General features: G+C 36.1%; 1 protein-coding gene across 1 annotated transcript in view; it reads left to right on the forward strand.

Annotated features, from left to right (window-relative positions):
* alk (ALK receptor tyrosine kinase) overlaps positions 1-13,138 on the forward strand; it is an 860,900-nt gene that overhangs the window by 745,991 nt on the left and 101,771 nt on the right. The window contains exons 9-10 of the mRNA XM_056477460.1: positions 1,954-2,120; positions 4,947-5,041. Of these exons, the coding sequence (XP_056333435.1) occupies positions 1,954-2,120; positions 4,947-5,041 (262 nt within the window). The remainder of the gene's footprint in view (positions 1-1,953; positions 2,121-4,946; positions 5,042-13,138) is intronic.

The raw sequence follows: 13,138 nt of genomic DNA on the forward strand, positions 1-13,138 counted from the left end.
GCAACATCAATCATATTGTCAGAATATGGTAAATCATCTGATTACTGATGTCCATGTAAACATAGTCACAAACAGCTTTAGATCGATGTCAGGTTAGGGCTTTCTCTCGTTGCCGAGACCAGTGTGGCACTGGAGCACAGCGCGCCATGACAGCACACTGGACTAGATCCAGCCATGATTCAGGACTGTAGATTACGACCGTGATCTCTCCCCTTAGCCATTGTTCTCTGCGTGACTTCTGTAATAGGAGAAACCTTGCTCCTTTCAACAGCTGGCATTTTCACAGCACACTGTACGTTGCCAACATAAAGGTTCCTCTTAATGGATGAACCTCAGACCAGATGCTATACAAGCATTACAATCTGCACTAGATCACATGTAGTGTCAGATCAAAACCTTTTTAAAAAAAACTGCATAAAGATTTAGTATAATGGAATAGGTCATGGAAAAATGAAAACAAAATGTGTCAATATTTAGTCAAAGTTTAAAACACATGAACTGTGTTTCTTTCATTTGATAAAAAAAAAAAAGAGATATATTTAAAAAAATGTACACTAGGCTGTCATTTTGGAGGCCTAAACATGTTACTAGATTAGCCCCATTTATTTCCATATTTAGTGCCCAATTGGCCAAAATTCACAAAAATTATTCTGCACTTCCCGATAGCTTTCATAATATGCATGTGCTGTCTGCATTGTTTTGCACCTGGTAAGCTAAATAAATTATCCAAATCTGATTGCTAGGGTTTAAAGGAAGCAGGATTAATGGATTGATTTATTAATTTATGGAAGGACGGAAGCAGCAGGCCAATGTAATTGTGTCCTTTGCTGATGGATGGATGGATGGATGGATGGATGGATGGATGGATGGATGGATGGATGGATGGATGGATTGAAGCAGCAGGCCAATGTACTTGTGTCCTTTGCTGGAACCATCATTGGATGGATGGATGGATGATTGATTGATTGATTGATTGATTGATTGATTGATTGATTGATTGATTGATTGATTGGTTGATTGATTGACTGATGGAAGCAGTAGGCCAAAGTAATTGTGTCCTTGGATGGATTGACTGATGGATGGAAGCAGCAGGCCAATGTAATTATGTCCTTTGCTGGGACCATTAATGATTGATGGGTTGATTTGTTAATTGATTAATGGATGGAAGTAGCAGGCCAATGTACTTGTGTCCTTTGCTGGGACCATGATTGATTGATTGATTGATTAATTGAAATGTGTCCTTGGATGGATGGATGGATGGATGGATGGAAGCAGCAGGCCAATATAATTGTGTTCTTTGCTGGGACCATGATTGATTGATTGATTGATTGATTGACAGACTACAGCCCTCATAAGAAGATCAGGTCTACAATCTGGAGGTCCAATTCTAACTGTGATTTAGATGAATTATTTACCAGATTAGTCAATTAAATCGGCCAATGAGAGTACAGAACACCAGCCTAGTCAGAAAAATAGTCTGAGTGGGCCACATTAAGCATCAGACTTTAAGAAAAAGATCACATAGTATCTGGTGGGCTATATATATATGTCAATGCACAGTGCTGGTAAACATGCACAATATACTGACACTGAGGAGAAGAAACTGTCAAATTAAGTTTTATGAGTGCACAAATGTATCCTCATAGCTTGACAATATTCAGATTGAATCACTGTAGGCATACGATCGAATGTTTCTGAATGAGTCGGGACCCATGATGTCTATGGAGGATGAGGAAGCTCTCCGATTTCACCTAACATAATTTGTTCTCTGAATATGAATCAAGGTCTCAGGGGTTTTGAAAGACATGAGTGTGCATAATTAATATTTTTTTGAGTAAACTAACACTTTAAATAACATGATATATATATATTGTTATTTAAAGTGTTGGTTCACTCAACAACCCCCCCCCCCCTAATTGGGGTCAATACTTAACACTGTGATCTCTTCTTTAGGTCAAGTTTTGGGTGTGCGGCTCTTCAAATGGTGCACTGTCACTCTGGATTACAGAGAACAGCACAGGTCCTGAGGGCCAGCGGAGTCTCTGGAACTCAACAAGTGAAGCTAATATGGGGAAAGGCTGGAAACTCATTACCCTACCACTCTTCGGTTTGGTGGATCTGTAAGTCTAGTCACAACCATTAAATTTATTCGAAACATCATCTGTGGTCTCGGGCTATGTTTAAATGTTTTTCCCTCGCATTTTACAGCAAGTTTCGGTATCGCAATATTTTGATGGTCCCTTTACTGCATTTTGTTGAATTTAAGTTACATTGCATCTACATCATTGTGTACGTATATTTTGCTGTGTGTAAGATGAAGTCAATGAAAGAAATGCTTGCACATTGCTTAATACAAACAAGATGTACAGCAATACATAAATATCTTTACATATGGAAATTTTACTAAAATTATTCTTTTCTACATACTGTAAATATAAAAACCGTTACCTCAATGCCTTCACATCTGAGGGCTTCTTTTAGTTTATTCATGGAAATTTGCTTTGGTATATAAGAGATTTATTTGTTATTACTTTGTTAATAGTATTACTACTAAACCTATTAGCAGTATTATTTATTATATGCATATTAATATTTGTTTAATAAAAACAAGTTTAAATGTGTCCACCTGTCGGGTTTTGGAGATGTATGCGTCCCTACATGGGGCATAAGAATAGGGCACGTGTGTAAATATTACTCATTTTTTTGAGCACACTTCGTTATTATTGTTCATTTATTCGTTTGCTGGAAATTAGCATTGAATTTAGAAATAGTTTTGAAACAAATGTTTGTGCTTAAACAAAATTAAATATGTAGGCTAATGGACGTCTTCAGTGGAGTGCGTACAACACGGTTTCCTTATCCAGAAAGTAAAGTAAAGAGTAAAAGTAAAGAGATAGTAACGAGGTAGAATGGAGGAGGTTCATTCTTTGTTCTCTCGCAAATGGTCTGTTTAATTGTTTTCTCGCTAGTGAAGCGTTCAGCTTTTCCACCATAGAAATAGCATGCGCCATTGTGGACGCAACTGACTCTTAAAGACAATGGGTGATGAGACTCTGATCGGTTTAATGCAGGTTATGCTCAAAACACACCCATAACTCATTAGGAGAATGAGCACAACCATGTTAGACCATGCGCCAGGGCGCAGAGTGTATTTTACCCTCCTAAAAAAAATAACAAAAGTGGATTCGGATACGCCTTTAAAGATTTTGCGCAATGCACTTTAGACTTTGTGCCTAGATTGTTAAAAGATTTAACTAGATTGTGAACAAAATGTTTTTTTTTTTTGGCTGAAAAAAACATGTAAATAGCCCCTTATGCAAATTACCTAAGGCATAAACTATGTCAGGAATGATTCTGATTAAGAACTATATGAAAAGGACATTTTTGAATGCAGATACAATAAGTTCTCAGTTCAAACTGTGGTCAGTTACATTGGTTTTACAGTAAGCCTCACATTTACTAGGGAATCCTAATGAATCCCAGTGGTGCCTAGTCCCTGTCCAGTACAACACCGCAGATACCATACACACCATATCACTCTCCTCAGAAGAAGAAGAAGAATAGACATAAAGAAAAAAAAAATAAAAATCGATCAAGAGGCTTCCTATTCATCCACACTTTCACTCCAATTAGCAACCGCTTTAGACTTGTAAGAGTAAGGAGGGCAGGGGAAAAAGAAAGGCTCTTACATCTCTACAGTACATGTTTGATTGGAATCTCATCTGACCCCCCCAAAGCCCCCACAATTCCCTACGCCCCAACCTCCGCTCTTGTTATCCAGAGCTTTGTTAATTCCAGTCCACAGAGGGGCGATTAAAAATTCATTCTTGGCCTCTTTCCCCTTTTCTTGTTGTAGTTCCATAAAAAAAAAAAGATTTATTCAACACTTCACAGTAGCATGGGTTTATGCATTATGACCCAAAGAGTAGTTCTGACCTATTTATTATCATGGGAGGTGGTAGTTCATATAGGGTGGAGGGTGGTGATATTTAATCAAAATAATGTGGCATGAGGAATCTAATTGGGTCTACTATAGTCATAAATCCACATTTGAGTTGTTTTGGAGATACAAGTTAGTTTCAAACTTGCTCCTACTTCATCTTTTATTTTGTGTGGGTTTTTTAAAAAACAAATGAAAATGATGCAATAGTTGTTGGTTGTTCTGTTTCGGGACACACACTTGTGCATAATTATTTAACAGAATGGTCACTTCCATGCATATGAGAACCAATGCTGTTTGACATAACTGTAGTTTGGTCACACTTTATTTTAAGGTACAATTCATACTATTAATAAACAATTAACTAAGACTTTCAGCTCAATAAACTACAAGTTTATTTCTGCTTATTAATAGTTGGTAAGTTTGAATTAATAATAAATGATAATTCCTTACATTTAAATAGTGTTTTTCTGGACACTCAAAGTGCTTTAAACATTTTGGGGGGGAATCTCCTCATCCACCACAAGTGTCCAACATCTAATTGGATGCACTGTTGCCAACTTAGTGACTTTGTCACTTAGTGACACACACATATTTACTAATATTTTATTAAAATAAATTTGTGAAACTAATTTAAAAACTGAATAAATATAAAATGTACACACATTTACACAAGTAAATACATAGACTCAATGATGGGCAAAAAATCTGCGGAATTATGCAGATTTCTGCGCGCGCAGATTCCATACAGACCGAGAAATAAGCCAATTAGTCAATAACCTAAAGTTTTACCAACCATTTCTAGTGTTTCCTCATGTAATGCTATTCTATGACTTTATTTTTTTTAAGGATGAAAGATTGTGGTTTGGAATGAAATCATGAGTTACTGTTACAAAATGAATAGTACCACTTTCCTTTTGGTCTACCATATGCTTTTCTCTTCATCAAAAGATGGCTTAGATGTTCTCTTTAATGTAGCTCTTTGTTTTTCTTTGTCCCACTTTAGATTCTACCTGCAGTTCAGTGCGGATATATCCTCTAGTGCAGGAATTGCTTTTGCCGTGGACAACTTCACTCTGAGCATGGAATGCTTCCTTGAAAGTGAGTAGTTTTTATTATCTGCAATTTTCTGGTCTGAAATGAGAGAGTGGCCGGTTAAAAAAAGAAATAATTACTGTTACAGTTAATCACCCCCTAATTGTTTTAGAGGCTGGTACCACCCCCGCCATTCAACCTCAAATGGATTTTTCAGATAACTTCATTTGACTACAGAGAACGCTTTGAAATTACACTTCATTAGCATTAGTACTAAGTGTTTTTTTTTTTTTTGAATGATAACTGTCTTTATGATACCTGGAATTGATCCTCTCTGGCCATATCAAGAGTATTTATTGGCTAATCGACCTTTCTGACATCAAGTTTTTGTTTAGAATAAGTGTAGTAGAGCTGGAAAATTGATTTAGCTGATTTAGCATGAATGGTTAGAATGTTAAAATCCCTGTGAAAGCCTTTTAGGTGTTAACATCAGTATGTCAGTCTTAAGGATAACTATAAGCTAGTGTTCGCCACAACAGTGACAGATTTTGTATTTAGAAGATATAAACCTCAAACGTATGCAGTTTGTCACTTCCGCCTAAATGGATTAACTATTTTTTGATGTTACCCTATACTTCAGTTTCTCATCAAATTTTCTGACCAATCAAAGGTTCTCTGGTATTTGACATGTCCTGCCCCATTTAAGGTGCATCTTGTTTTCTTTTCATTTGATTCGCTTGATCTCAACAACTCTCACTGACAGACCTGTGATAAAAACAAAATGCTTTTGGTTGTTTGTTTGTTTGTTTTTCTTCTTTTAAGAGGAGAAGCTACTAAATGACTTCTGTTTTATTTGTTTGATATGTTTTATTTGAAATTATGTTACAAATCGAATGCACATTTTACCATTTCGACACTTCACAGGACTTTTAAATTTTAGATCTACAGTAAATAGCTGTTTCCACGCTTGTTGTTAAGGCTGATTCATACTCTGCACATTTGCTAGTTTGCGAGTGCATGCGGTGACTGTGATGTCATCGCAGTGTTAGCAGAGGTTCGCTTTGGGTGCGCGCAACATGATTTCGGCTGACAGAGCACTCAAAATTTTTGAGACTCGATTGAATATTTCGTGCAGTGCCACATTTTGAGTTGAATATTAATTACTTTTAAGAGATTTTGTCTGAATAGGTATGCCTGTACAGACATCTTTATGATTCATCCATGCGTGATCATAGGCATAACAAGATAGACAATAATTATTGGCTAGAAATTGCAACAGCCAAGGTAAAGAAGAAAGTTTTTAACTTAAGGTATACGTTTGTTAAAACCAAAAGAGGCCATGCCAAAATTGGAGACTCGTGGGTTTTAATATACAATTACAGAATATGTTGTTTTTTTCACCATTGATGGGTTTTACACTGATGTATGTGTTACAACTTTGAATTTAAAACAATTTAATAGTAACAAAACTATAATTGAGGAACAAATTATGTATTTGATAATTTGAAAGGAATATTTGAACCTATGGTTTAGAATATACTGATGCCCTGTTTTTCTGGGCTTTACTGGTGATAATGGTCAGGAATGTTGGACCATTATTGCCTTTTTAAGCATATATTTAAGTATAGGACACAAACTAGCCAGACAGTAATGTGTGAATAGTTGAGTGGGCTAAATCTAAAATACCATCTTTTTTTTTTTTTCTTTGCTTTTATTCTTGCTATAATAAAGAAATATATTTGTAGAGCAACCCACGTTCGGTTGTCATTAATATGTTTATAAACTTTAATAGATAGAACTGTCCGAGATCTGAACAAAAGAAAGTGATGCAAAAAAGTAAAAAAAAAAAAAAAAAAAAATCTTGAATGAAAATCTTTATAATCATAAAAAATAAAAATAATAAAAATTATTAGTTTAAAAATCTTGAAAAATAATAATGGTATGATGCAGTTCCGGAAACTTCCTACTTCTATGTTTATCTGTCTGATTTTAAGGTCAGGTTTTTTTTGACCGCCCCCTGTCATTTTAAAAAATACCTCAACAGCGAACGCGTAAAGTATAAATGCCTTGTCCATTCCGTGAGGTGCGTGCGAAGTCAGCGGAGGACCGCAACACGGTGCCAGGTGAAAGTATAAATCAGCATTTACAACTAGAGGATCATTTGCCTTTTACATTGCTTAACTTTAAAAAATGTTAAGCAATGTAAATAATTAATTTTTTTATTTGTAGTCAACCTTTGTTTGAGCATTTTTCAATTCTGTGCAGTATTATTATGGTCTCAAGTTTTGGCTGTGTACTTAGAAAATATCATTTCTTGTGTTGTTGTTTCCTGTATTGTTGTTTGCACATGCAAGTGGCAAGCTCTGTAAATCAACATCATACAACAGTGAGCCTAGCTCCCCTATTTTGTTACATAACAAAAATAAAGTTACACAATCTGTCACTGGGGCGGTATCTTTTCAAAAGGTACACTTTTGTACTATGCTGGTGGACATTAGTACATTTGAGGTATACTTTTGTACCCTTAAGTTATCTATGAGCTACCTGTTAGGAACAAAAAAATAAAAAATAAATAAATAAATAATTTACCTTTTGAAAAAATACATCCCCAGTGACAGATTTTTTACCTTTATTTTTGAGAGTGTACTATCCTACTTGCTATGTATCCTTACGAAAGAGTTCCAAAAATAGTACCATTTGCCATTTTGGTAATACTGACAATTGAACAGATACCGAACTGCATTATATCAAACTCCTCAGGGGAAAGGAGTTATATGCCACTATTGTGCTCTAGGGTATTAGCGGACTGTTTGCTTAATATTAGACAAGACTTATTTTCATGACTTCCCAACATAAATTTTACTGTCTATAAGCACTTCACAGGCATGTAAACATATTCTGCTATTACTAATCGAACTATCCTCGAATGGCCCGTTTACATTGAGTGGTACAGTACGGTATGGCAGGGGTCAGCTTGGGTCACCCTTATCAGGTTTGCGTTTCCAATGGTACCCTTTTGGTAGGTGTGGTGTACGACAGTTTCAGACGATGTCATTCTAGCTCAAGGAAATGTCAAAGTAAATCTGCACAGGTCATATCATAAGAGAAGCACTTCTCACAAAACAGATTCTTTATACACATAAATACATGTTTATTAATGTTCATTCCCAACCTTTCTTTGAACATGATTTGATTATAAGTGCAGATCAATGATCTGAAATAGCCTACAAACCTCTGCAATTATATAAAATAAATAAATGCAACATCTATAAACACATACAGACCCTTACAGTCTCAGATGTGTTACCAATTACAGAAAAACTACACCCAGCATACATTTATTCCTTATTTGGGTTCAAAAACAACACGCAATATAGCCCACAGTCAGTGCAAACCTCTCAGAGCTGCACGATTCTGGCTAAAATGAGAATCGCAATTTTTTTGCTTAAAATAAAGATCACGATTTTCTTACGATTCTGTAGATGTAAAATAAAGGTTGATATGAGTCTGCAATTATTATTGTTTTTTCTCAAACATATGGTAAAACAACAATAATATTATGTGTAGGTCTACTGGTTTCTATAAATAATTATATTCTACTTATAATAATTCTGATGTTGAATTATGTTTGAGATGTATGCTTGCAATCTGCCATGGACAACATTATTATACCATTTTATTCACTGGTAAAATCAACATTATATAGGCTAGAGTAGTTATACTGACACTATAAACATTTATTTTCATGCACAACTGTGCATTCGCAATGAAAGAAAAACATATCAAATGCTTGTCGAAATCATAACTCTAAAATGCGATATGATTATTAAATGATGTGCACGCTTTCAGTTTCATTTTCACTGCTAAGTGCTGTTCATACTTCACGCGCGGCTCTCAAACAATCACTCTGTGACACAAACTGAATATCATTTACAACTTTATTACCTGTTACTCACAGCCTATGCAAGTTCTGTTCACTAAAATAGATGTGCGTGCGTCTATAATTCGGTCGGACGCGGGCTCGTCCTCTCTGTGGTAACAGCTCATGGTCAGCACGTGTCACGTGTGATTTCCTGGCCACGAATACAGTATTATATGAAGACAAACATGACATTTTTAGGTGAATTATACCTTATAATTACAGTATGTGACTCTTTTGACATCATTTGGAGGTGTCCATGTCGCTGAGCAATGTATGTAAAACAATGAAAAGACTCATGCAGCCGCCTTTGCTTCTCTCCTGAACATGAAAATATGATTAGCAGAATCGTAGAAATGCTGGATTAAGATCATCTAGGGGGTCGAATCGAGATCGCAATCTTTTTTCGATTAATTGTGCAGCTCTACCTCTCATCTGTCTCTTTAATCTTCACCAGCACAAGGCTTCTTTTTAGAAAATAATTCCGTCATTCCGAGCTCATAATAGTCCAGAAGGTGGAGATAATAGTTAAACTTGCTAAAAGAATCATTTGCTCCTTTGTTTTTTCGAGCTCCTGCTTTGTTTTCTCGCGTGTCACTCTCATGACCATTTCAGAAAGGATCGGATGTCAGAAGCACTTTAATAATCATGCGCACATTATCATTATCATCATCATCATCATCATCATCATCATCATCATCATCATCATCATAATCATCAGCTTAAAAAGTAAGTTATCTCAAATATAGAGCCACAGCAAGTGCTTTTCTTCTTTGCTTTGTAGCTGGTTATCAGGATAACGACAAGGTTTGTTTAACCTTGTTTAAGGGTACTCAAATGTAGTGTGTTATGGTACATTTTGACAGTGGAAACAACCATAAAAGCGTACCGAACTGTATCGTACCGTACCACTCAGTGGAATTGGGCCGTAATACTCTACTGTAGCGAGTGGAGCTTGGCCAAGAGCTGTGAGAGCGGTACAAGGACGGTAGCAGGAGTGTTAACTATTGTCACCTGTGTGCACCACCTGTCTCGAGTCTCACGGAGGAGCACTGGAAACTTAAGAGGAGAGACAGCAGTGGAAGATGAGAGAGAACCAGGACTGGAGCTTATGTTTGTTACTTTTATGTTTCCACTGTTTCTCATTGAGACTCAATACAGGTGGCACAGACAGCTGACAGTATTTAACACTACTGCCACTGGCCTCATACCTCCCCCACAGTTCTCTGCACCACCACACTTTCTATATCTTCTAATATTCTAATAAAAACTGACTACAGCACATCAAGGTAGAGACATATCAGGCAAGGGAAATGAGAGTGAATAATAATAGGAGACAAGAGGTTCGAGACCATAAAAAAAAAAACACTGAAGCTTGTTGCTCAGCAAGCTGAGAGTGGTGCAGTGCAATGATAGTGGATGATATTTGGTTGGAAAGCATACTCATTGTGAAGTCTCCATCAGAGTGCCTCTTCTGGATTTTTGCACCAAGGTACAATATTTGTACTTATGCTGTACATAGTCCATTTGAGAGTCAAGACAGGTGCGTCTCTCAAAAAGAAGAGGGGTATCAAAGTAAAGTAACTGATTTAAGTGCTTCCCCTAGGTTTACATCTCTCTTTTTTGACAGATTTGATGGATTTTATAATATTATCTGTGTTGGTGGTTGTTTTTGTCCCATTGACTTTCATTATAATCACACATTTTGATTGCAAAGCCATGACCCTAACTAATCATTCATTCTTGATTGTTTGTGTTTTTCCATGTCGAGAAGAGGCAAAACTTTTATTTTTTTACTGTTGATCATCAGTTGGCAGCATTAACCCTATAAATATACGAGATATACGCGTATATAAAATACGTTTCTTTTATATGGAGTTCTATAGAGCAAATTAGTGTGCGTGCATAAATACACTTACTATGAGTACAATGTTCTGAAAGCGGAGCTGCTTATTTTTTTATTTTCTATAACACATCAAGGTAAATGCGCAAAAGTCTCTCTCACACACTCCATATAACCATATGTTTTTTCATGCAGAAGCTAAGCTTTTTTTTCTGCACGGCAACTAATGATCAACAGTAAAAATGAGTGAATTTACCTCTTTCCAACAGGGAAAAACAGCAACAGTAAAGTATGCATGATTATAGTGTCATGGACTTAATTAAAAAAAAAAATGTGATTATAATGAAAGTCAAAGGGGCAAAAACAGCCCCCAACATAATCAAATGTGTAGTCAATTTGCCTAGAGTGTATTGCTGAGTTTTTAAAAAATTCTAAAACCTTTTCCTAAAATATGTGTCACAATAAGATTTGTGACCAAAAATCATTCCATTTGCTGAAACACAGAGAAATGTGGGGCTGAATTAAAACTCAAAATCCCCAGAGTGGATGAAAACATCCCCACCAGCACACAAGGGTTAATTTACATGCATACAGAGACAGCAGGGATCTTCAGCTGGAGTTTAATTCATTGTGAGATGCACCACAGATTAATACCATGAATCCAGGGACTTTAACACAGGCTTAATGCTTCATACAATTTATTATTTGCTGAAGCTGGAATTGAATCTTCGTACAGCGTCTCTGACATGTTAACTGAAAGTCCTGGTCAACGATGACATGTGAATGACAAGACCTTTAAGCCAGTGCTAAGAGGACGACGAAAAGAAAAGCATCCTCTCAAGTTTCACATTTTGATTGTGCACGAAATGGTGAGCCGTCTGAGGGGGCTCTTTAGACGGATTTGAAGGAGATCAGCACAGGATATTACACAGCTGGGAAAAGAACAGGAATTGGGAATCATTAATGCAAACCTCTAGGATTAAACGGGATAAGATCTTTTATTTGCGAGCCTTATGCTGTCTCGTTTTTTTGCATCAGCGTTTGGCAGATCAAATCAACTTGGCACTGACTCGATCATGCATTTGCACCTTCAAGACCCTGGCAACAGTGCGAGGGAAAAAGTGCTACTTCCCAGAAGGAGTGGAAAGGGCTTTACAGTTGTTTGTTGTGCTGTTTAGAACATATTCATTTATAATTACAGTTTGTTTTAGCTTTTATTAATGCATTAAAGAGCTGTAATAGACAGCAAGATTGCGTGGACTGGAAGTTGCTGAGACTTTTTAAAAATGTTTTATATTATTATTATTTTCTTCATTTAGCCAGGAGATCACATTGAGGCAGTACTGTCTCTTCTTCCAGTGAGACCTGGTCAAGACAGCGGGCAGCACATAAAGGTTTAGCACATATGGTTCGGGATCTGTAGAGCTGCGCATCGATGGATTTGCTCTTCAGTGGTTGGACTTTTAGTAGTGATTATCAAACCACACTGAACTTAGCTAAAGTGAACTGAACTTAAACTTTAAAAACTGAACTACACTATTTCAATTTACAATGATCTTTTATGTGAAGCTGCTTTGACACAATCTACATTCTAAAAGCGCTACACAAATGGTGAATTGAACTGAATTGAATAAAGTTTCACAGAAAAAAATAATAATAATTCACAAAAAACAATACCACAAAAAAAAAAAAAAATTAATAAATAAATCACCATTCATAAAAAGATCAGATCATAAAAACTATTACAAGTATCCTTTAAGACATTATACAGAAGATTACTCTCTAGAAAAGTAATCTGAGTCGGAAGTGTGTCAAGATTGTGCTGATTTTGCAAGTCATTCCAAGCCCTAGGAGCATGAAAGGAAAAGCACGTTTGCCAAATTCTGACAATACCCTTGGGACTGTTAAACGCATACAGGAGCCAGATCTAGTGTGTTGGTTATTTATGTTAAATGTTAAAAAATTTAAAAAAAGATATGATGGTAGTTTACCTAAGAGAGCCTTTAAAGTAAATAAATACAAATGTAATTTTCTCCTTTGATATAAAGATAACAAGTCTGAGGAATCCTACAAAATACAGTGATGCGTCTGTGAGTCTGTGCCTGTGACGAAGCGTATTGCTGCATGATAAACAGAATCTAGTTTTCTAAGCAGAGTAGCTGCTGCAGGCATACAGATGATCACCATAATCAATTATATGTACTCTCTACTAATTTCTTAGTGGCCTTAAAAGGAAAATCACTTTTTGACCGGTATAAGAAACCTAATTTTAGCCTAAGCTTTTTCAATAACTTGTCAATGTGTATATCAAAGGCTAGTCTCTCATCAATCCAAATACCTAGATATTTATAAGAGCCAACTCTTTCGATTTATACACCGTTCAAAGATGTAATTGTCTGGT

Source organism: Danio aesculapii, chromosome 17 (genome assembly GCF_903798145.1).
Source record: "Danio aesculapii chromosome 17, fDanAes4.1, whole genome shotgun sequence".
NCBI classification, from domain to species: Eukaryota; Metazoa; Chordata; class Actinopteri; order Cypriniformes; family Danionidae; genus Danio; species Danio aesculapii.